Source organism: Acipenser ruthenus, chromosome 1 (genome assembly GCF_902713425.1).
Source record: "Acipenser ruthenus chromosome 1, fAciRut3.2 maternal haplotype, whole genome shotgun sequence".
In the NCBI taxonomy this organism is placed as follows: domain Eukaryota; kingdom Metazoa; phylum Chordata; class Actinopteri; order Acipenseriformes; family Acipenseridae; genus Acipenser; species Acipenser ruthenus.
The window spans coordinates 73,244,182-73,269,401 of record NC_081189.1 but is presented as its reverse complement, the minus strand read 5'-3'; the positions used below and the strand labels follow the sequence as shown (position 1 = coordinate 73,269,401).

At 39.4% G+C, this 25,220-nt stretch overlaps 2 protein-coding genes across 3 annotated transcripts in view; both read left to right on the top strand.

The window, feature by feature from the left end:
* LOC117421451 (phosphatidylcholine:ceramide cholinephosphotransferase 2-like) overlaps positions 1–6,923 on the top strand; it is a 43,943-nt gene extending 37,020 nt beyond the window's left edge. The window contains exon 6 of one of the 2 annotated variants that reach the window (XM_034035911.3): positions 4,674–6,923. In XM_034035911.3, the coding sequence (XP_033891802.2) occupies positions 4,674–4,859 (186 nt within the window). In that variant the 3' untranslated portion in view covers positions 4,860–6,923. Of the gene's footprint in view, positions 1–776; positions 1,472–4,673 lie in introns of those variants that run through there. The other variant, XM_059029452.1, reaches the window with a different exon arrangement.
* Positions 6,924–9,717: 2,794 nt separating this feature from the next.
* Positions 9,718–24,243, top strand: LOC117421471 (cytochrome P450 2U1). The gene is made up of 5 exons (XM_034035937.3): positions 9,718–10,323; positions 13,600–14,247; positions 14,430–14,591; positions 15,545–15,712; positions 16,249–24,243. Exons 1-5 carry the CDS (start codon positions 9,849–9,851, stop codon positions 16,425–16,427), a joined length of 1,632 nt encoding a protein of 543 aa, XP_033891828.3. The 5' UTR covers positions 9,718–9,848; the 3' UTR covers positions 16,428–24,243.
* Positions 24,244–25,220: the final 977 nt, after the last annotated feature.

The following is a 25,220-nucleotide window of genomic DNA, read 5'->3' as shown; positions in this document are numbered from 1 at the left end:
GTTTTGTTGCACCACATGTAAAAGATTTAATATTCTTCCCCAATGCAATGAGACAGGCTATACCACCCAATATGATTTTCACAGCAGCCAGAATCATTAACTGCAGATTAAATAGTGGTTCCTTCTTCCCGGCTCCTGTAAACTACATACGTATATGTATATGGGGGCTCATTTCAAAATAAGTGGAGCCTCGTGAGATACCCATCGGACCATATTACAGATCTGATTTCTTTAAGAGCGAGAGAGTATTCATTTAAAGTTTGATTTTACCACATACAAATAAATTGCCTTCATGGGGATTGTGGGAGGGAGTGGGTGATTCACATAAACACAGGTGTCTGACAGATTTATTGTGGGCACAAGAGGCTGCCCTTGTGCCATAGCTGTAATACAGACAACAGTAATTTTGGTAATACAGTCCCCAGTGTTTTTACCAAAAATTGTATAAATGAACCCTGTTTTTTTTTAGCACGCACAGGTGCTGGAAAATAATATCCAAAACAAAAGAGAAAATAAAACTACAAAATAAAGGTGTGGAAATAAACCGCTGGTCAGTGCTTCCCCTAACGCTGGAAGCCCTGACCTAAGAGTCACTGTTCTATTTCCCTATCTAGCTCACTGTGGGACATTTATGATTCCCTCTATCTAATATTCATTTTTTACCTGTTGCCTGCTCGGGCAGTACCGGACAGACTCCAGGTAAACCATTTCTTTATTCCTTCTATCTCCAAGCCACTTTCCCTTTGGTGCATAACAGATCTCTCGTGTACTCTCAGCTTGCTCTGCCCCAGTGTACAAAGCTCCGCTGCACGCCGTCAAAATTCAGCAATCATCCGGGCACACTCCTGTCGAGACAGAAGGACACAGAACAGTGACTCTGTAATCGGCTCTCAATCCCGCACAGCTCCACTCCCCAACCAATCACAGAGCACCAGCCGACGCACCTCCACCTGGCCTCTGCCTCAACACCATGATTGACAAGTTGAGCCTACAGGGTTTTCTGACACCTCCTCCCCCATCCCCCCACGCAGCTCACGCATGCGCCCGACAGCCAGCACAGATCTCCCCTGTGAAATACCTTCTTGGGGATGTGAATGATGTAAATTGTAAAGGAAAATAATGCAGAATCAGTAAAATCTACAGCATGTGGTCTGTGGAGGGAAGTGCTCTTGATGCAAATGCAGTTTTCCCCCGACCTAGAATTGTCTATGTAATTGTCTGATATAAACTTGGATAAAAACTAGGATTTGAAATTCCTAGTACAAAAATTAAAAAGCCTCATAAATAATACAAGCCTTTATTTGTGATTTATATGTGAAAGGGTTTTATTTTTTTTGTCGTTTTCTTTGATTTTATGATTGCAATCATTCAGAGTGTTTTTAATTGCAAATAATGAAATACTGTATTTATTATTTCTCATCAGTTTGAGTTGCCTGCCATAGATTATGTGATAGACTAGATCAGCCAAATTGTCCTCTATAGAAGTAACAGCTAGCAATATGTAGCTTACTAATAGAAAGACACTGATTTAGCCTACATTTAGGGCTTCTGATTTTCGGTGTTTTCTGCCGACTTTTCTACTCCTTTTAAAAATTCAATTGATAACAGTTAAGCCTTTCGTGTATCTCAATCAGAACTGAGAAATGTGTTAATAGTCAAATTGCTTTTAATTTACGGGTTTTTTCTATGAAACCGCAAAATGGGCTTTTAAATCGTAAGTCTTACTTTTTCATTTCAAAGCAGAAGCGTCTCCTCTTTATTAATGTAAATACAGTCACGCAGAACGATTGTAATAAAGTGTGTGCAGCATAAAATAATTTATTTTTCATTATAGCTTTAATAAAGATTAGTCGCTTATTAACATGTTGCAATATCGTTAAATCAATTTTACTATTAACACGTTTCTCAGTTGTGATTTGAGATACATGAATGGCTTAACAGGTATCAATTGAATTTTGAAAGGAGAGTAGAAGAAAATTAGAAGCCCTACCTACATTGCATATGTCTGCCTCAGACATCCAGATCTGAAGAGCAGCTCCTAAACTCTTAGTAAAAGCATCCCACCACAAAATAAACACATATTTTAGTATGTGCAATAAGAACCACTCTGAATGGTTCCAAAAAGGGGTTATTGGTCACCCGTGTGTTGAAGCAGTCCAGCAGAATGGATATCACTGGGGAGATTAACTGTCATTAAATGTTAGCCTGTCATTCCTTAGGGCAGGGGTCAGCAACCAGTGGCTCTTCAAGTAACCAAATATGGCTCTCGAGTCTCTAAGTCAGTCACACATACACACACACACACACATACACACACACACACAAATAAAAAAATAATAATTAAACGTACTATTAGCATCATCTAACATCTATAAATATTTATTTTTACATCCACCTACCCGTTGCTCTTATTGGTGTTTGTATTCCAGAAGTCTGTTTCATCGTGTTTTGATTGGTCGAGGGATCTGTCAACAAGCAATATGCACACTAATCACAATCTGTAGTCTGTGTAGTTTAGAGCTGTTTAGTTTAATTTAAAAAATGGCAAAACGGATGATGAATACCGTTCTTTTCAGCCGGAATGCACTGATATGTACACTTTTGTGGAGAAGTCAGGATTTCCACTTGGTCTCATATGCAGCTTCAAACATAAAATTGAATATACAGTGATATCTCATGACAAAACATGCTGCATTTGCAGTGAAATACCCAGAAGGTGAGGCACGGAAAAAGGCCTGTGACGAGCTGCAAAGAAAAATGAAAGTGGGGTAAATTAAACTACTGGCATGGTCTCCAGTGACCGAGGGAGAACCGCACCAGTCTCCAGAGATAGGAGACTACCTGCTGCTCCCGCCTCCACCGCTAGAGGGAGACTACCTGCTGCTCCCGCCTCCACCGCTAGAGGGAGACTACCTGCTGCTCCCGCCTCCACCGCTAGAGGGAGACTACCTGCTGCTCCCGCCTCCACCGCTAGAGGGAGACTACCTGCTGCTCCCGCCTCCACCGCTAGAAGGAGACTACCTGCTGCTCCCGCCTCCACCGCTAGAGGGAGACTACCTGTTGCTCCCGCCTCCATTGCAAGAGGGGAGACTACCTGTTGCTCCCGCCATCTCCCAAGGATAAACTCCTGCACGTCTCCGCCCCAGGGACGCCTACACGTCTCTGCCCGGGGACGCCTGCATGTCAATGCCCGGGGACGCCTGCTCATCATCTCTCGGGGCTTTGTTATAGCTAACTGGGTCCGGAGCCTAAAAAAAAGGAACCGTCAGCTACAGAGAACGGGGGAGAGGTGAGGAGACCTCCATCCGCAGCAGTTGCGGTGCTGGAAATTCTGGGGCCGGAGCCCAAGAAAAGGGAACCGGCGGCAACATAGAAGGGGGAAGAGGTGAGGAGACCTCCTCCACCCACAGTAATTGCACTGCCAGAGTGCCCAGCACCTCTGCCACTGCCGGGGTGTCCCGCGCTGAGGGCAGCCTTACTGCTGCCATCGCCACTGGCATTTCCCGGGGATGCCTGTTCGTCACTATCTGGGGGTCATTTGCTGCTGACCCCCGGAGATTTGCTGTGGCCTGGCCGCTGGCAGAGTATGCCCCACCGCTGTCAGCCTTTCTGCTGCCAGCATTGCCACTGGTGCCACAGGAGGAGGACTTTGTCCAGCTGTCAGTATTTCCGCTGTTAGCAGTGCCACTGGAGGAGGACCTCGCTCCGCTGTCCAGCATTACCGCTGTCAGCAGTGCCACTGGAGGAGGACCTCGCTCTGCTGTCCAGCATTACCGCTGTCAGCCGTTCCACTGGAGGAGGACCTCACTCCGCTGTCCAGCATTACCGCTTCCAGTGTTGTGACGGGGTACTCCCTGCCCCTGTGCGTATTTCATGTTTTGTGTTATTTTGTATTTATATGTATTGTTGCACGGGATGTGTGAGTGTGGGTGGGGAATAGTGGGTGACAGGGAGGCAGTTAAAATCCTCCCTGCAAACACACGTGGGAGTGTGGCTGGAGCTGTCAACTGAATAAATAAGGTGATCACGGGTGGTGAAATAGTTAGTGATGGTGAGAATTAGTGTTGGTGAAGGTATGTGTTTTGTGTTCTATGCTGTGCTGTATTTACGTCCGTGTCCATGTTTGTTTATGTTTGTGAGTGTTGGCCTTTTGCTTTGGCCCTTTTGTTTTGTTAAATGTGTTTTGTTTAGAGTTTCTGTCCGTGTTATTTTTGTTTGTTTATAATTAAACGTGCGCACCAGTGTTTACAAACCTGCATTCTCTGCCTGAGTCTCTCTTCCTGATTACAGGTGCCTTGCCTTTTGCTGTTTTAATTTTAAGATTTTAACCTGTTTTCTTAAACTTTTAAAAAAGATGCGCAAAGACTTGATGCAAAGACTTGATGTGCAACAGTTTTTTGATAAAAGATCAGTGTAGTTAATCACTTTTACAATGACAAGACTACATTTCCCATAATTCTCGTGAACTTTGTGCAGGCGTGGAGAGCAGTTTTAAATCTGAAAAGTCCATTAACGCTGCCATCTTGACCGGGACTATGCATACATCATAAAACATTCAAGTCCCGCTTGGGGCTAACTGTGGTTGCAAAGGTTTTAAATAGTAATGTATTAGTATGTGCATACGACCCGTCTCCTGTCTTATTTAAATAAAGTATTTGTTTGTTTGTTTCCAGACACTGAGGTCCTCTCCTCAAAACTACCTGTCTCGGAGCTGGTGGAACCCAGTGTTCCGGTTCTTTGAGAAGAACGTGCAGACCCAGGTGCCTTGCTCCTTCTCTTGGCCAATCGCCTTGCCTCCCAGCTGCTTCAAGTCCTCCTGTAAAAACTACTCCATGGTTCAGAGCACCAGGAGACAGTGAAGCACGTGTGCACACACACATACACACACACACACACACACACACACACACACACACACACACACACACACACACACACACACACACACAACCATACAGCGCTATGGCATGGAACGCCTTTTTTTTCACAATGTCATGAACACTTTGAAAGATAATAGAGACCAAAACACTAGCAGTTCATGCCAAAGACAACAAAGAAGTGCTGATAATATATTAGCCAATAGGACGATATACAAATGAACCTGCTAAATAAGAGTATTTTTCTGGCAGGTTTTAAACGCATTTACTTTTTTTTTTTTTATATATTACAAACTGTCTACAGAAACAAAAAAAATCTATTTATATCAGAATTTCTGTGACCAAGTGCTTGAGAATGTGTGTGAGATTGAGTGAGTCAGTGGGTGTCTGTAAAACTTAAAGAATATGATTTTCTGTTAAACTATGTTCCATAATGTTACATATTTTAAAGACAAAACAGGCAAAAGGTTAAACTTGAAAATATAAACTTGACATTTATATGTATCTTTAAGGTGAACTATTTGTTAAATAAGTTTAAGTGGTTGTACCTAAAGAAATATATACTTTGCTATATAGGTAGTAATCTAAAATACCGATCTATAGAGGCCTCAATTGTGCTGTTTGAACTAAACATTATATCACAAATATGTACATTATTTCCATTTTGAAACATGGTAATGCAAAGGGTGTGCAGTCACAGTCCTGAAGGGCCATTCCACTTTGGACACCCCTGCAATAGATAAAAGTCTTCCCTACCAGGACACTTGCACTTTCTTGGTAATTTTCCCTCAGAATTATCTTCATCTTACTGGCTGCAAAGCATGAAGGACATTATGGGAGGCAGCTGGTTGTTTACTAGGAAAGACAGTCCTACAATTTCACTCTCCAGGTGACATTACAAGTGTGAGACCATCAGAAAGGAAGGCCTGCAATCTGCTTTTACCTAGTGTAGTTCCAGGTATATTTTCTATAATGAAAATACATGTTTGCTAAAAAAAAAAATGTATTTCTCGCAAAACTACACATTTAAGGTCTATATAGTGATGGATGTGGAAAATGGCTGGAATTATTTTGTTAGCTAAAATTACTACAAGAGCTATTTCCCATGTCTTTTATTTTTAGCTTCAGTTCCTTTTCAGAGCCCCCCACCCCTTATTGTTTAATTCAGTGGAGGATACAACTATTAAAAACACATATGAGCTGATAAATAATCAGAACTGACCAGAAAATTTTATGTTTACAGTTGTAATCTTAACACAGCCAAGACCAAGACTGGCGGCAGCTTTGCAGTGGGTCAGAAATCACAGACCAAAGAGTCTGATGTTATGATTGTCTTTAATATATGCATAAGATGACTGCTTGGTTGTGTCCTTAACGATAAGATCTGAAGTTCAAAACTATTTTACCTCTGGTGGCCGCCATTTGAATTAATATGACATGTAATCACATGAAAAATCTCTGTGGCACGTAAGATGAGCTTGGCATGAAGTAAGCAGTGGGTTAATTTAGGAGTTTCTAGATTGCAAGACAGCCTAAGAATCCAGGCAAATATGTTTTAAAAGTGCCAAAATGTATTATATATATATATATATATATATATATATATATATATATATATATATATATATATATAAATGAAAATACAGCTCATCCTGGGATCTTTATTTTGGTAGAGCCAGTTTAAAGCATTGCCTCCTTTTTATTTGGGAGATGATCTTCATTGCACTTAGATACTGCTGAAACGCCTTAATTATAGCATGTATATGGAGACAAAAGTGTTAATTGTGTTACATTACACAACTCATATTCCACAGCCACATAGGAAAACAAAGCCACCTCTTAAGCAGCTGCAGAAACATTATTTTAATTATGTTGTAGTCTATTGTGTAGCAACTCTTGTTTTGTAGAAAACATATTTGTTTTTGACAGCTTTTTGTAACGTTATAGTAAAATTAGATGCGCAAAGGTTTACGGTGGGCTACTTGAAAAATATTTTCTGGGCAAGCATTTACCTATCTTTTTTTTTTTTTGGTTTGTTTGTTTGTTTTGTAAACAATCAATAAGGTTTTACACCCAAGTGCTTAAAATAGTTTTATGCAATTCCATCAGATTTAATACATGCAAACAAGGATGAATGGAGTGTTAAAACCAGGCAAAAACCATAATACTATCTCTAATTTAGCAGGCATAGTTATTTTACTTTGCTTCAAATGCCACTTCTAGAGCAAGCCTGAAACACATGCAGAATGAAATGTATTATGTATTGTTTGGTTTGATTTTAATGGTACTTGAATAATGATAAAAAATGAAGACAAGAAATTGAATGTTCTGTAGTTTGAAAATAAGCTAGCATGTAACCAGTGTCCATATGAATATATATTTGTGATATCTCTTGTCGAAACCACAGTACCTTCTAGTTAAACATAGTGGGGTTGTTTTTAATGATCTTATCAGGGATAAATCTTAATACTTCTGTTCTTAAACAGAGAAACCTGCCCTCACGTGTACATCTTTCCACTGCTTGCAGTCTGTAAACCAACCCTGAGGAAGCATTCGGATCCTTCTCTGTTTATATCATTAATCTATACCCCATTGGTTTCTAGTGATTGGAAGCGTTTACTAACAGAAACCAGATATGTCTTTTGGATTGCTTTGCAACTCCAGAGCCACATTGCCTCATTGTTTTGTGTTGCTTTGAATGGCAGTTTGGCTCTGGAGATCTTGTATGCAAAATGTAAGTTCTGGAAAAGTTCTTATCAAGTCAGTTCATACTCACCTGTCAGCTGGCTTTAGAGACCCTGAATGTTACTAGTCTGTATTCGTGCTTATCAGGATCTTTGAAACCAGCTGTGTATGTCTCTTGTCATTTGGTATTAATCACTAAACTGTGCAGCCAAGGTAATATTGTATCACAGTGTCCTCATATAACATCCTGTATGTCCATTGAGGTCCATTTCACTTCTATCTTGAAACCAATGCACAAACAACAGACAGCTACAGAAAACATTATTTTCTGTGAAGGGAATACAGTCAACTTGCAGATATATTTAAAATGTTTCACATAAACTATAGGCAAAAACTGTTTTTTGTTTTGTTTTTTTCTGAAGTTATAGTATTAAGACACAAGTTTTGGATCATATTTGTAGTTGGTTTATCCTGTGCATTTTCCAAAAACTGAATTTATTTAAGTGTCTGTTTGACCCCCTTGTTTTAATGGAAAACAGATGTAAAGTTTACAGGTCAATGGAGATGTTTAATTAATCATTTATAAGGCATAGCCATATGGATATGCAACAATCATCATCGTTAATATGAATTGTAGTGTTTTTTTTAGTCTACATGTTTAAAGTTATATATGCTCATTTATAAATGTTTATATAAAAAACTACATGTAACTGTACATCAGCTTTGAATTTTGTGGAAACTTATGTTGATGTTTTTTGTGCCTTAAAGGGTTTAACGGCTGATGACTACACTACACTAGTGAGACTATTTATAAGTTATTTGTGTGACAATATATAAATATATATAAATAAAATAAACACTTTCAATGTAATATTTTATTAAAGCACTATCAACAATTTTCAAACCTGTTAAGAATAAAATGTAGTCTGTCTTTAAACCAATAAAGTTCCAGCTGTTATTATTATTATTATTATTATTATTATTATTATTATTATTATTATTGTATTTTATCTTACGTTTTCTTTTTTTTACCATTTTCTGTGTTCTATGAATGTAGTTCCTGTAACTGACAATTATTTTTTGTATATGGGACACCCTGACCCTTGTTATGTAACCTTAGGGAGTCCTCTGGTGGTTTTAAAATGGTAATGCTAACTTTATGAAACAAAGACTTGAAGATTCTCCTCTCAGTTCAATATGTTATACATGCATTACCCGAGTGACCTTACTGATCCACTTTTTATTGCGATGAATATCTTTTGGTTCTCCTCTTGTTTGATTGGTTTTATTAATGTATTTTTTTTTTAATTTCAATTCAGGAGATACTGTACAGATTTTACAAAGCTACATACACAGTATATCCTTCCTGCGCTTAGTCACATCATAATTCGAGGGTTACATTTTAATTTTACTTCCGTATGATACAATACATTATTATTTGATATTCCACAAGTACATTAATAAAGCCACATAAACCTGCATCTGTTTGAATGCTTACCTTTAGTAGAATCACGATATAAATATAGTAGTATAAATATACTTCCTCTGTTAATGCATGTGCCCGGTTGGGTTTAGACCGGACCTTGATTTTCATAGGCTACAAACATCCACAAGTGTGTGTGTGTGTGTCTCACAACAGGACACACACACAGTACGGCCAAACGGTTTTAGTTTAGGGCTAGGATATTTAATTCAATCAGCATGGGAATTGTGGTATTTCACAGGATAATGCTTCAGAATTAGGTTTGAGCAAACACCTTTATAATGGATTTTTACCATTATAAAGTTTTTTATGTATTTTTTTTTATTTATTTATTTATTTATTATGTTGATTACATTTTTAAACAAACTATAGCAATGAAGACATAACGCGATGCAGAAAGAATCAGAAAACAAAGAAGGCAGCTTCGTATACACTAATGCAATTAGTAAATGGGTACATTTAATAAACAAACAAATGTTTATAGTGCAAATAACAGCTCTAAGAAAACCAATTAAAGTCTACTTATTTACAGGCGCAAGTAGTACATTTCCCTAAAATTCGCTGTCCTGTTTTGATGAAAAACCATCCAATAGATTTCTTGGGGCGGGCTAACGCAAAGCAACCAACCAATAACGAGCACGCTTTTGCGACAGTAACCTCCAGCATGTGACGGTGTGTTTTGACAGTTTTTTTGGGCAGTCTGCTGTATAGAGCTCAGATCATAACACGGAAACTTTTGTATACAAGCAGAAACGCTTGCTGAAGTACCCCTACAATTTTAAATGGTGTTTTAAAAAGCAATAATGGGAGAGACAGAAGAAGAGTTGTTTTGGTCAAATGCGATGCATTCGTTGCTTTTTGTCAACGCTAGCACTGCTGTTGTGGCCGCGGTTGTGTTTGTATCCGTTTACTTGTTTTTACTTACTCAAAGGAACTATGGTGCATTCTCAAATTTTCCTCCTGGGCCAAAACCGTGGCCTGTGGTGGGTAACTTTGCATTTTTGCTGATCCCCGATTGGGTGTTAAGAAAGATCAATGCTGATGACGAAGGTGAAATTACAAAGAAGAAAGTGAAGCAACCTGCTATACTTTCTCCTCATGTAATGCTTACGGACCTGGCCAAAATATATGGGAACATCTATAGTATCTTCTGTGGAAACCGTCCTATGGTTATCCTGAATGGCTACGAAACAGTCCGGGATGCGCTTGTCAATCATGCCGAAGAGTTTTCTGACAGACCCACCATTCCTACAATTACCATAATTACAAAGAGGAAAGGTAAGGTGACGTAACACTGTCCCTACTCAGACTCACCGAACACAAAAACACACTACATATGTGTATTTCATATATAGTTATAGTAGGAGATGCAAGTATCCGTTTTCATGGTAGTTATTCAGCATATGTGTGTTGTATTTTATAGTATTTTATTTAAAAATATTAAAATAATGTAGTTGGTGAAATTGGGACACTTTTGTATAATAATACTCTATTTTATATAGCGCCAACATCACAAAGCACTGTACTGTTAATATAAAAAAGATATAGCCGACATTACAATTTAGAGATATACATTAGGAAATGCTAGTGTATAAATGTACGTTTAAAGACGTGATTTAAAAATAATCAGTCGCAGTCTTTGATCACGCCAGGAAGAGCGTTCCACAATATTGGTGCATAACTGGAGAATGCCCTGTCACCGATTGAATGTAGCCTTATTTTTGCAATAATTAAAAGACTAGAATTCATTGACCACAAATCCAGTGAAGGAATATAATTGTGTACTAAATATTTTATATATAGCAGGGAGCCAGTCCGTTTAGGTCTTTATAGATCAGCAGAATTTTAAAATCAATCCTGGCAGCTAATGCAAAATTTAGATTTTGTTAAAACCCCAGCAGGCCAGTTCTGAACACACTGCAGCCTGTTGAAAACCCTCTAAGAGACACCAGCAAACAGAGCATTGCAGTAATCAAGTCTATAAAAGACAAAAGGCACGTACTAACTTCTCATTATCAGACAAAGACAGAATAGAACGTAATCGGGCAATATTATGTAAATGAAACAATGACACCCTGGTGACATTTTGCACGTGGAACTTACACTGTAGTAAGGCATTACTTTAATTTAGTAACTAATTGATAGTTAAAATTGTCCTTGTCTCATAAACTGAAATATATGTTTTAATGCCCCTATAGCCCCCCCCCCCCCCCCCCCCAGCAAAATGTCAGTGAAACATTTATGATATATTCACAACCAATTTTCAGCATTGGAGTGGAAAATCAATCTCAAACCATGGCTAATTAGCATGACTTAGTTATTTTGTTTACAGTGCTAAGCTTCAATTTACACTCTGTAATATACAATTTAGTGTATTGAAAGTTACCGTATTTTGAAACTTAAGGTGTTATCTTTGGCGTACCATATCTCTGGAGAACAGACCCTATTGTAGACTTCCATCACTAGTGCCTCATTATTTCCATTACCAATACCTCATTATGTTCTTAATTTAATACAGTCATTATAAAAGGGTTTAGGGGCTCCCGATTGGCGCATCCAGTAAAAGGCGCGCTGCTTGGATTGCGCGCTGCTTGGATTGCGCGCTGCTTGGATTGCGAGTAGTGGTTAGGGCTCTGGACTCTTGACCAGAGGGTTGTGGGTTCAATCCCTGGTAGGGGACACTGCTGCTGTACCCTTAAGCAAGGTACTTTACCTAGATTGCTCCAGTAAAAACCCGACTGTATAAATGGGTAATTGTATGTAAAAATAATGTGATATCTTGTAACAATTGTAAGTCGCCCTGGATAAGGGCGTCTGCTAAGAAATAAATAATAATTATTATTATTATTATTATTTATTTCTTAGCAGACGCCCTTATCCAGGGCGACTTACAATCGTAAGCAAAAACATTTCAAGCGTTACAATACAAGTAATACAATAAGAGCAAGAAATACAATAACTTTTGTTCAAGTAAAGTGCAAGTTTGACAAACCACAATTCAATAATACAGCAGGTAATAGTGATAGTTACATCAGGATATGATTAAATAGTGATAGTTACATCAGGATGTGATTAAATACAAAGTACTACAGGTTAAAAACTTGGCAGATTACAGTATTCTGAAGTACAGGATTAAATGCAGTAAAATAGGGGCTGATAAGAGCAAAATAAAGCACATTTACATGAAAGGTGATAGTGTCCCAGGATACAAACAGAGGAGTTCTACAGGTGCTCTTTGAAGAGGTGAGTCTTAAGGAGGCGCCGGAATGTGGTCAGGGACTGGGCAGTCCTGACATCTGTAGGAAGGTCATTCCACCACTGTGGAGCAAGGGTGGAGAAGGAGCGGGCTTTGGAGGCAGGGGAGCGTAGCGGTGGTAGAGCTAGTCTTCTAGTGCAGGTGGAGCGGAGAGGTCGAGTGGGGGTGTAGGGAGAGATGAGGGTCTGGAGGTAGCTGGGTGCAGACTGGTCAAGGCATCTGTAGGCTAGTACAAGAGTCTTGAACTGGATGCGAGCGGTGATCGGGAGCCAGTGGAGCGAGCGGAGTAGTGGAGTAGCGTGGGCGAAGCGAGGCAGAGAGAACACTAGGCGGGCAGCAGAGTTCTGGATGAGCTGGAGCGGACGGGTGGCGGACGCAGGGAGGCCAGCCAGGAGGGAGTTGCAGTAGTCTAGGCGGGAGAGTACCAGGGCCTGGACCAGGAGCTGGGTAGCATAGTTGGTGAGGAAGGGTCGGATTCTTCGGATGTTGCTCAGGAAGAATCGGCAAGTGCGTGCCAGAGTGGAGATGTGCTGGGAATAAGAGAGGCAGGGGTCCAGGGTGACTCCAAGGTTCTTAGCTGAGGAAGAGGGAGAGAGTGTGGTAGATTCCAGAGGAACAGAGATGGAGAGATCAGAGGAGGGGGAGGAGGAGGGAAAGAAAAGGAGGTCAGATTTAGAGAGGTTGAGTTTGAGGTGATGCGAGTGCATCCAGGAGGAAATAGCAGACAGACAGGTAGAGATACGGGAGGAGATGGTGGATGATGGAATAATAATAATAATAATAATTGCAAGATGCACCCTATAGTCTGGACATCGCAGGTTCCAATCCAGGCTATGTCACTGCCGACCGTGACCGGGGGTTCCTGGGTAGGAAGGGCTTAGGTCGACAGGGGAATCCACGGTTTACTGCGCACCAGTGACCCCTGTGGCCGATAGGGCACCTGTGGTTCTGCAGTGGAGCCTCCAGATCTGTGTTGTCCTCTGGCATTATAGGTCTGGTGGCCTCGCTGTGGATCCGCAGTGCTAAAAATGACGGATTGGCAGGAGCACGTTTCGGAGGACGCGTGTTCCAGCCTCCGTTTCCTGAGTCGTCAGGGGGGTTGCATGAAATAATAATAATTGGGCATTTCAAATGGGGGAGAAAACCAGGGTAAAAAATTGGCGCCGACCACATTTTTTAAATAAAAAAAAGTGGTTTATAATGATTTTGTTTCCAAATGTGATGCATTATTCTCTGGTGTTTTCTGAGGGGAGGGAGGCAGGTAAGTGCAGATGCTCACTTCTTAATTGTTTTTAAAGGTATTGTATTTGCACCTTATGGCCAAGTATGGAGACAGCAGAGGCGGTTCTCCCACTCCACCCTTCGACACTTTGGACTTGGAAAGCTCAGCCTACAGCCCTGCATCCTGGAGGAATTCCAGTTTGTTAAGAAGGAGTTTCTGCAGCACAGCGGAGGAAATGGGGGGGCCTTTGACCCTTCCCTTACCATCAGCAACGCAGTCTCCAACATCATCTGCTCTATGAGCTTCGGACGCCGATTCGACTACCAGGACCAAGAGTTCAAGACTCTGCTGGGCCTTATGTCCAGGGGTCTTGAGATATCAGTCAATAGCAAAGCCATACTGATAAACATCTGCTCCTGGCTTTACTACCTACCATTTGATCCCTTTAAGGAGCTGAGGAAGGTGGAGACAGATATAACAGCCTTCCTGAAGGGTATTATTGCCCAGCACAGGGACAGTCTGGATCCTGCCAATCCGCGGGATTTCATAGACATGTATCTCCTGGAGACCAGCCGGCAGCAGCAGCAAGGGAAGCTAGACAGCAGCTTCAGTGAAGATTACTTGTTCTACATCATCGGGGACCTGTTCATCGCCGGCACTGACACCACCACCAACACCCTGCTCTGGAGCCTGCTGTATATGTGTCTGAACCCCGACGTGCAGGGTAAGCTGGGCTGCTGCTGCGATCACTGCTTATTCAAGGACCTTTCATTTTAGTTTAAACTGATTTTTTTCAGTGTTGATCAGTTGTAGTAAAGAGACATTAACATTATAATCTGCCACAGGTTATGCATTTATGGCAACAACAAAACACCATTATCTGTTCTCCCCCTCTGTTATCTGCAGAAAAGGTTCAAGCTGAGATCGATCAGGTGGTAGGACCTGACAGAACCCTGTCACTGACTGACAAAGCCAGTATGCCCTTCACAGAGGCGACGATCATGGAGGTCCAAAGAATGACAGTGGTTGTGCCTCTGTCTATACCACACATGGCTTCGGAAACCACCTGTGAGTAGCAATAGGGAAAATAAAAACAATTTTTTACTTAATAGACAGTGGTTCTAAGGGATGGAGCAAATGTTCCTGAAGTCAGCCTATGCTGTAAGTGTAATGAGCTCTCCAGTACCTCAAACTGCTATGCAAATGGGGCCCAGCTCTTATAGCAGACAGCGGCCTCATTTTTTTGGGCAAGTTCCAGGCAAATTACGCACTTCATAAGAACTGTATGACTGTATGAATTTGCAGGATTAGAGCAACATAACCAAGAACCACTCAAAATGATTGATAACATCATAACATTAAGGCACATTTGGAAAATGCTGTTAAAATCTGCTAAAAGGAGCCTGGCTAGTTTGGCATAGCAGATACTGTAGTGTGTTGGGCTCTGAAACTGGAGTCTTATCCAGTCACTACCTCTAGCAGTTCTGTACACAAGCTAATTTTAGGAAATTTAGAATGTGCTGGGGAGAAACTGTCAAGTTCTATCCTAGTGTAGATTTTTTTTTAAATGTACTATTTAGGTGTGGTGTAGCAGTGGGAATGAGGGGCTCTAAATTACAAAAACATCTGATCTATTATGTTGATGTAAAAGAGTAGTTCTTTATTTACTAGCTATGTAATGTGTTATCCAGCTGATGCAACAATAGCTGCCCATACTGCTGCACAACAATCATCATGGGTTGCTACAGTACCTGGCTGTGCAAAGTTCATTAATAAGGGAGAATGGGTAAGAAAACAAACAGAAAAAGTTAAGTGTTTTATGTCTTTTCAGTTTTAATTTAGACAGTGATTAAAAGCTCTTTTGTGCTCAGTGAGGAGATGTATAGATAGCAAAGACTGGGTGAGCATGGAACTTCAGCTACATGTATTTGCCACATAGCACAAATTATTAATGTGTCTTAAAAACATACAATCACTTAATAATTATGTGTTATGTTCTATCAATGTTCTGTTCCATGCAGTGTTCCAGGGATACACCATTCCCAAAGGCACTCTGATTGTCCCAAACCTGTGGTCAGTACACAGAGATCCTTCTGTGTGGGAGAACCCAGACGAGTTTAACCCCTACAGATTCCTGGATGAAAATAGACAAATGCTGAAGAAAGAAGCCTTCATTCCCTTTGGGATAGGTAACCTTGGTGTTTTAACTTTTGTGCTGCTACATGACAGGATGCCCATATGAACAAGTTGGCTGCATCTCATTGGATCACATAACTATAAAACACTCATAACATGTAGAAATATTCAAATAAACTAGTACAGTTCTTTGACATTTGTTTCAACTAGAAGCCTTTTAAAGGAAGTTTATTTTGTTATTTGTACATCTCAAGAGATCAGCTTTCATAAATGACATGTTTATTTAGACATTTTCAGAGTTTTTAGGTTCCCCTATTTCTGTGACCCTTTGCATGAACCTTTGGGTCTTTGTATGAATGTGAAGTTCCATATTGTTTCTCCACATAAAACCTAATGAAGTACATTTTTGCAAACCGTGTTATATGTGTCATATCTGTTTTTATTAGACATCCACATACATACCCACTTACACTTAAATCACAGTAGCTTTTTTGTTCTAGTAATTGAATAGTATTGTCAAGCAAATAGTAATTTCCAGTAATTATAGCATGCTTGCAACTGATTCTTTTCCCTTCTGTTATATCTCCAGGCCGCAGGGTCTGCATGGGAGAGCAGTTGGCCAAGATGGAGCTTTTCCTGATGTTTGCAAATCTGATTAAGTCTTTCATCTTCAAACTTCCAGAAGGCTCTGCAAAACCATCAATGGATGGAAGGTTTGGTCTGACGCTGGCCCCACATACTTTCAATGTCTGTGTTAGTCTTCGTTAAAGAAATCTACAAATAACCTTAATTAAACAGAAGACATGTAACTTAGACGGTGTTTGGATGTGTTTAGCACTGTGACAATAGATTCTTGAATCCACTGTTTTGCAATCTTACCAAGATCTGGTATTCTCAGGTAGGTTCAGTGCATTACTGCTTGAAAGATTACTAGGCCGTGCTTGGATTTCTGGCTGAATTTGATCTAAAATAACTGGCATCAGCAGTTTGGAGAGTCTTTCTCACTTTACAGAGAATGTATTGCCTTGCAGGACAATTCAAATATCATCATTGCCTACTAACACATACAGTGCCTTGCGAAAGTATTCGGCCCCCTTGAACTTTGCGACCTTTTGCCACATTTCAGGCTTCAAACATAAAGATATGAAACTGTAATTTTTTGTGAAGAATCAACAACAAGTGGGACACAATCATGAAGTGGAACGAAATTTATTGGATATTTCAAACTTTTTTAACAAATAAAAAACTGAATAATTGGGCGTGCAAAATTATTCAGCCCCCTTAAGTTAATACTTTGTAGCGCCACCTTTTGCTGCGATTACAGCTGTAAGTCGCTTGGGGTATGTCTCTATCAGTTTTGCACATCGAGAGACTGACATTTTTGCCCATTCCTCCTTGCAAAACAGCTCGAGCTCAGTGAGGTTGGATGGAGAGCATTTGTGAACAGCAGTTTTCAGTTCTTTCCACAGATTCTCGATTGGATTCAGGTCTGGACTTTGACTTGGCCATTCTAACACCTGGATATGTTTATTTGTGAACCATTCCATTGTAGATGTTGCTTTATGTTTTGGATCATTGTCTTGTTGGAAGACAAATCTCCGTCCCAGTCTCAGGTCTTTTGCAGACTCCATCAGGTTTTCTTCCAGAATGGTCCTGTATTTGGCTCCAACCATCTTCCCATCAATTTTAACCATCTTCCCTGTCCCTGCTGAAGAAAAGCAGGCCCAAACCATGATGCTGCCACCACCATGTTTGACAGTGGGGATGGTGTGTTCAGGGTGATGAGCTGTGTTGCTTTTACGCCAAACATAACGTTTTGCATTGTTGCCAAAAAGTTCGATTTTGGTTTCATCTGACCAGAGCACCTTCTTCCACATGTTTGGTGTGTCTCCCAGGTGGCTTGTGGCAAACTGTAAACGACACTTTTTATGGATATCTTTAAGAAATGGCTTTCTTCTTGCCACTCTTCCATAAAGGCCAGATTTGTGCAGTATACGACTGATTGTTGTCCTATGGACAGAGTCTCCCACCTCAGCTGTAGATCTCTGCAGTTCATCCAGAGTGATCATGGGCCTCTTGGCTGCATCTCTGATCAGTCTTCTCCTTGTATGAGCTGAAAGTTTAGAGGGACGGCCAGGTCTTGGTAGATTTGCAGTGGTCTGATACTCCATTCATTTCAATATTATCGCTTGCACAGTGCTCCTTGGGATGTTTAAAGCTTGGGAAATCTTTTTGTATCCAAATCCGGCTTTAAACTTCTCCACAACAGTATCTCGGACCTGCCTGGTGTGTTCCTTGTTCTTCATGATGCTCTCTGCGCTTTAAACGGACCTCTGAGACTATCACAGTGCAGGTGCATTTATACGGAGACTTGATTACACACAGGTGGATTCTATTTATCATCATTAGTCATTTAGGTCAACATTGGATCATTCAGAGATCCTCACTGAACTTCTGGAGAGAGTTTGCTGCACTGAAAGTAAAGGGGCTGAATAATTTTGCACGCCCAATTTTTCAGTTTTTTATTTGTTAAAAAAGTTTGAAATATCCAATAAATTTCGTTCCACTTCACGATTGTGTCCCACTTGTTGTTGATTCTTCACAAAAAATTACAGTTTCATATCTTTATGTTTGAAGCCTGAAATGTGGCAAAAGGTCGCAAAGTTCAAGGGGGCCGAATACTTTCGCAAGGCACTGTACTTTACAGCACGGTTTACATGCTGTACACATCAGAGTGCTTTATATGTCAAGTGAATGTCAGAACTGAAGAGTTTGCAAATTTCAGAGATTATGCAACCCATGTGCTTGTGCTCACCAAGTGGTGCACTTTGAAATCAGGTATTGAGGTAGTCCACAGATCTGAACCTGATCTCGAACACAAAGTCTACTGTCTTTTCAAAAAGAAAATGTACTAGTTCAGGTCCAAAGTTTGTAAATGTATTATGCAGAAACCCACGCTAAAGGAAAATTAACAACATAACAAAAATCATTTGGCCCACAGCCTCATTGTTTGGAGCACCAATCCTAGTGTCTCGTCTTGAAAGTTTGCAGCAGCTGTTCCGGTGACTGTCTTTCCCAGATTAGCCTGCTATATAGTTGAGGCAGAGGAGGTGGTGAACCACACTAAAAAATATAGGGGCAAGTGGATAATGACATTACAAAGTAGAGCGGTCTCATTCAGAAAGCATTCACACATTTAAAACGATACATTAAGAGCTGAAGATAATAGATGTATTAAACTAAAAATTCCAAAAAGCAATAAAAGGCAATGGGAAAATATATTTTTTTACATTGATAGATAGATAAAAACATAACATTTCACATTTTCATACACAACTACTCTCCTCAACACAGCACACCACCCCTCCGATCCCCCACGCCATCTGGAACAATTCCAGCTCCTGCACTAGACTGTAATAAGAGAATTCCAGCCTAACTGTAGAAAAAAAATAAATAAATACTTTAAACACAGGCAGCACATCCCCACTTAAAATACCTCTCTCCCTGTTTTTTCGACTTTGCCAGTTTGGTCTGACCTAGGAGGAAATTCCTCAGCTGCACTTTGTGCTTTCTCTGCTTGCAGTATTTTATTCCAAAGATAAATAGTTTCAGAAAATACAATCTCCAGACCATTGAACATGTCTTTAAGAATGTAAAACAAGGGGTCCCCGAGTGGCTCACCTGGTAGAAGCGCAGCCCCGTGGTGCGCAGGGTGAGTCGTACAGCGCAGGTTCATGTCCTGGCTGCGCGAAGTAGGCTGGTCTTCATTGGCGACTCTGAAGGGAGCTTCGCAATTGCCCAGGCGCTCCCGTGGGTTAGGGAGGTAAAACCAGCAGGGACTGTTTCTCCTCACTGCTCTACAGCAAACTCTGCTGGTCAGGCGCCCAGTGAGCTGAGAGCAGACACCTGCAGGGCTGGCCTTTATCCTCCAGAGGTCAGTAGCTTGCTGACATCAGCTCTCGAGTTCCTGGGTGAAAAAGGAAGCTGGCTTGGTCATGCCCACTGAATCTTCAGGTCTCCTGAGCCATGTGGGGAATTGCTGCGGTGAGGAGAAAAGCGATTGGTATTCCAAATTGGGGGAAAATCAGGAGGGGGAATTATAACCGGACACACAAAAAAAAATAAATAAATAAATAAAAGAATGCAAAACAAAGGCTGAAGTCTTGGACAGTACAGGAAGCAGTAAAATACAGTTTATCTCTTTTTACAATACAGACATGAAAAATAATTAGTATCCACAATGGTATGCAAAGCTCTCCACTGAAAGTCCCGTAATCTTTTCTGCAGGCTCTAGAATAGAATATAGCATTGTAAAAGGGGTGTGGGAATCTGCTGGATTGACATTGAAATGCTGCACTGGTGCCCAGAATTTATTTAGATTAATAAAAAGAAACACAACTATATTAGCCTCACAGTTTGGCTCAGCGCTGTTCCCACTAAACAAGGGAGATCCCACTGCTGAACCTATAAACCCGAAAGTATAGTGCTTGTGGGATTAAATATCCCACAAACTAAACACTATTTATTTTGTCGCAACCATGACATTGGTTCCACACACGGTGGTCATTGGCTTGTACAGGTAAACGCAGGTTTGTTGCTTTCCGTAACACGGACCATCACGTCCTGGCTCATCAGCCTTCAGGGTGTGTCAACGGCTTTGTTTTATAGTGAGACACTCTGTCGAGACACGCCCACCGGGCAGTCAGAGATCCACAGGCATCCCATACCTGGATCCCATTCCCTGTCAACACACAGCTGTTTCTATGAAAACAAGCGAAAGAAAAAGAAAACAGAATGCAAACCCTACGATATACACACGGGCAGGGCCTCACCCCTGCCACAAGCATGCTGGCTTTTCTTTATGTTCTTCAAACTGTACATGCAAGATAGCGACTGGGAAGCTTGTCAGTGGGACACAGGCCCCAAATTGGAAACCATAGAAAAGCAATAAGCTTAGTAGAGAGTAAAGAACCAAATATTTTTTTACTTAGGTAGATTTGAACAGAACACAACTAGACTTTGTATCAGAACCACACATAAAAGAATCTCTGGCAGGATTTACTTAAATCGGTTGTGAGTCTAAAATTTGGACTTTAGACATTAAATGTAAAGTACAAAGAATGTTGACTGTAAACATGATTGTTACAGAACTACATTATGTTGTTTGCACAGTACCTTTCTACGGCACTTGTACTATTTAAAATGAATAAGGGACCTTAATCTGATATATTGCAATAATAATGAAAATAAAAACTCAGAAGTGGGCAGCTGTTAGCACCAGCTGTAATTTTAAGTAGCCTATATTCCATGATAACTAGGGATACAATGCTTGTGAAACCGTTATTTGCATAAAATTCCAAACCTACGATACTGACAAAAGAGTAAACTGAACCTTAACTGAAACCACATTTTATTTGTACAATAAAGCATTGGTAATTTCAGCATTAAGCCAGCAGCATTTTCGGGAGCTCGTTGTACACTTTGCTGCATATAGACTAGATGGTTCTTACTAACATCCGTTAAGAATTTTAGCATGGTAACACAAATCAAAAGTTATGACATGACTTATCTGTTTGATTCTGACAGCCCTCAGTTAGAATAACTGCAGCTGCAAACTTAAGGCTGTTCCTCACTCTGTCCGTTCCGTCACTTATCATCCTTCATCCGAAAAAGTTGTGCGTCAATCCATTGCACACTAGATGCGTTAATATCATACTTGTAACGTACTCAAAATGCAATACATAATAATACATAATGATATTACACAACTGCATACAGTTTGTCATAGCATCAGAAACCATACGACCAATATTTTATTTCAAACACTGGTAAGTGTTGGGAAGCTAGCAGTGAGCTACCAAAAATACTTTACCATAATTACCGCCTACTCTCTGGGTATGGAAACAGAAATTCCATCTCTTCATGCCCCTCTTTTCTGATTGTTAAGCCCTGACCGCTCTTGGTTGCCCTGTCACACTTCTTTCTCTGATATGTGTCTCCAGGTTAGGCCATTGTTTCATTACTTCCTCGACTACAATTGAAATAAAAAGTATATACATGCTATAACCTATACTGCACAAAACCCACATGTTTATACATGGTATTAGTTTATAATTTCATGTTTTATAATACATATCATTCATGCCTGTCTGCGGCAATGTCTTTCCATATGTTTTCTTTTTTTCAGAGTCTTTGTAATCTTTGTTGGATAAAGTATGTGTTTGGCGACACACAATTAGTTTTTCCATTTTGTTCAGGGAACTGCAAGAAACCATGTGTCTTCCAAAGTGATTATCATTGGTCAATGTCATTTTTAACGCACGTCAAAAAGGATAAAATCAAACTTGTTTCAATTAAATAACTGACGCATCACCATACATACACCGTACAACAATTACGGACTCAGTGTGCAAGGTGCAACAGGGAATGTACATGCTTGTTAAATTAATTGACACATCAGAATTATACATGTTAAAAACGCGTGACAGAACGGATCCAGTGAGCAAAGCCCTTTAGTCTGGGTATTCAGATGTCCAGGGCTGTGTATATACGCAAACACTAACTTAAACCTAACTAACTTAAAAAAAAAAAGCATCCTAAGAAGTGAAAAGCTGATGCTAGAAGTTTTTGAGTTAAAAAAAAAAAATCAAGTTGAGTCTGTTGCCTCTGTGCTAAACTGACTAAAACAGCCAAATACAAAACGCTAAATGAAAATCAAATGTTAGTTGAGGTCCCGAATATCTGAAGCTGCTTTAAATTAAATGCTTTTGTGAGCAGGTCAGTTTATTTTTATTATGCTAGCTTCATTTACTGTGGGGGGTATTGAAATGAATCTTGTTTGTCTAACTACTGTGTAGCTGCAATCTATAGGCATATTGATTTGATTCAAGTGTAAAGGGCCTTATATATTATATATAGAATAATAGATGGGCTTCAGTGAGTTACAGGAAAATAATTTAATTGAGGGTTTCTGTGACGTCATAAATTACGAGACCGAAGGTCGAGTCATTTATAAACTGTCACAGAAATCAGAGATGGAATTGTTTTGCTGTAACTCACTGAAGAGGCCCATCTATTATTTTTTTTATAATACACGGATACCCTTGTGATGCTAATATTAAAGAAGATGAGGTTCAGTAGTACAGTCGTTTTTTTTTAAAACGTAGTGTTTCAGTCCTGTATAGACGCTCTATGTCGTTATCCGTTTCTCTGAGATAAGAATGTACCAGCTTTACATCTTTTTTTTTTTTTTTAAGATGTTCTCATTTTGTTGATCATTAATGGACATTTCTGTACTGTGGGTTTTGTCGAATGATTGAAAACATTTTGTGTTTGAATTGAAAGTGATGGTCTCGAGGAGTCGAATGGGTCAAAGTTCAAGTATATTTTCCTTTAGAAAAATTATCACTTTTTGATGTCACTACTGTGGTATTATGCCTCAGGATCCAATAATAGCCTTCATCCATGTATTATGTATATATATATATATATATATATATATATATATATATATATAATATCGCTACAGTTCTACTGTGATTTGCCACTTACAACCAGAAAAATGCCAGAAAACTTACTTTCATGTGGAGAGTTGTATTACAGTATTGAGCATCGCACAGGGTTATTCAGACATCGTTCGCAAATATATGGAACCTTTTAGTATTTAACACTGTTGAAATGAGTGGGTTACAAACTGTTTGCGTGCTGCTGCCGAACACATTTGAATGTACTGTGAACTATTTGCTTCAGATCCCTGTGTTTGCTTCTTTTATCATTCCGTGTCTGACTGCAGAACATCTTTGTTTGCTGCATCATGTCATGTGTTCCTTATAAGGTAATTCAATGTTCTTAACATTTTGATAACACTTTTATGGGACCCAAAATAATGCTTACTGTGCTCCTTTGAACATCACAAAGGATCTGTAGTTCTGCATGCCCACGTGAATCAGGGCCACTCATTCTGTGACAGCTTGATCCCTTAAGTTATAAGTAGTACTGTGAGCTCCATCAGAAGTGAAATTTGTTTTAGGCCTATACCTTCTGAAAAAGTATAAGTGTATACACAGTGATCACAATGTTTGTTTGAATCCAACATTAAAATTATGTGAAATGGGGGAGTTCCTTATGACTTTTGGCTAGCATTCTATATATGATAATGCAAAGCTCTATGATGATAACACTGTTTTGTTACCTTATTTCCATTGGTAGTGTGTACAAATTTATGTAAATGGTAAATAATTAAATACAATTATACAAAAAATAAATAAATAGACAAAACAGTATGTATGTTCCTTTAATCTTTTGTTTGCTGATGTGATTGGAGTTCCAGTTTATAACACAGTATCTCTCTTTTTGGTCATTTTTAATAGGTATTGTACACAATGGATCTCAAAAATGTTTTGCGGGGTGGGTGGGAGTAGATAAATGATGTTCGCTAAATCTAACAACTGCACTACCTGTAATTAAATTATTTTCATTTGTTTTCTTATATGAATACCGATTTTTGTAAAATAAACCCTTAACATCATTGTGCCTTGATTGAAAATGTTTTGTAATGCTGAAATAAAATCAAACTTTCAAGCAAGTCGTATTTTTTCATAATTTTGAAGTTTTGCTTATTAGACCCATATTATATTACATCAGTGGCCTTTTTGTAGGAATATCTCATTTTGTTTAGTGTGCTGATGCAGATGATCTAATGGATTAAATTAAATACATAACAACAACAAATAATCACATGTAACATCTACAGCTGTCAACTCATATTTGACTTTATTGTTAAACAATTTTGTCTTACAGCAACCAAGAAAAGGATGGTATAGAAAAGGAAACTGTCGTCATAAGATGTCTTTGTGTAAAATCACTGGTATAACCCCATCCTAACTCTTTCCTCAGGCTGCATCACTCAGAATCAATTGACAAGAACACCAAACCCTCAACACACATGAAATATAGCATTATTTAATCAGATATAATCCACAAAGAAGAGAAATGCACACTGACAAGGAATAGACATAATAAACAAGGGATATTTTTCATCTAGTCCTGCTTATGAAAGAAAATTGGTTTTATTTTGTATGCCATTTAAAACAATGTACATTGCAACAACAGCAATATTTAGTAATTACAAAATAATTTAAGTAAATAATGCTTCATAAGAACATACGCATGTTCATATTAAAAGTTAACAATAGTAAATGTGCTCACAAAAGAAATATTACAGTTTTAGCATTACATGTAACATGTTTCACTGTACCATGCTAAAATGAAGCCTTATCACTATAAACTACCAAAATAAATCTGAAGATCTAAATTCACATTGAAACTTGTATCTCTGCTACTCTGCAGTGAACTGTAAGCAAGCCCCTACAGCAAAGAAAACCACCACAAATTTCAGGATGGATTCGGTCATTTATAATGTTAATAAACTCAGATATTGAAATGGCAGAACATCTATTTTTCACATGTCAACCTACTAAAACCTTTTGGGATGCATTTCAGTACTGGATCACATATAATGATCTATTCATACCCACTTTAACATTTCATAATATCAGGTTT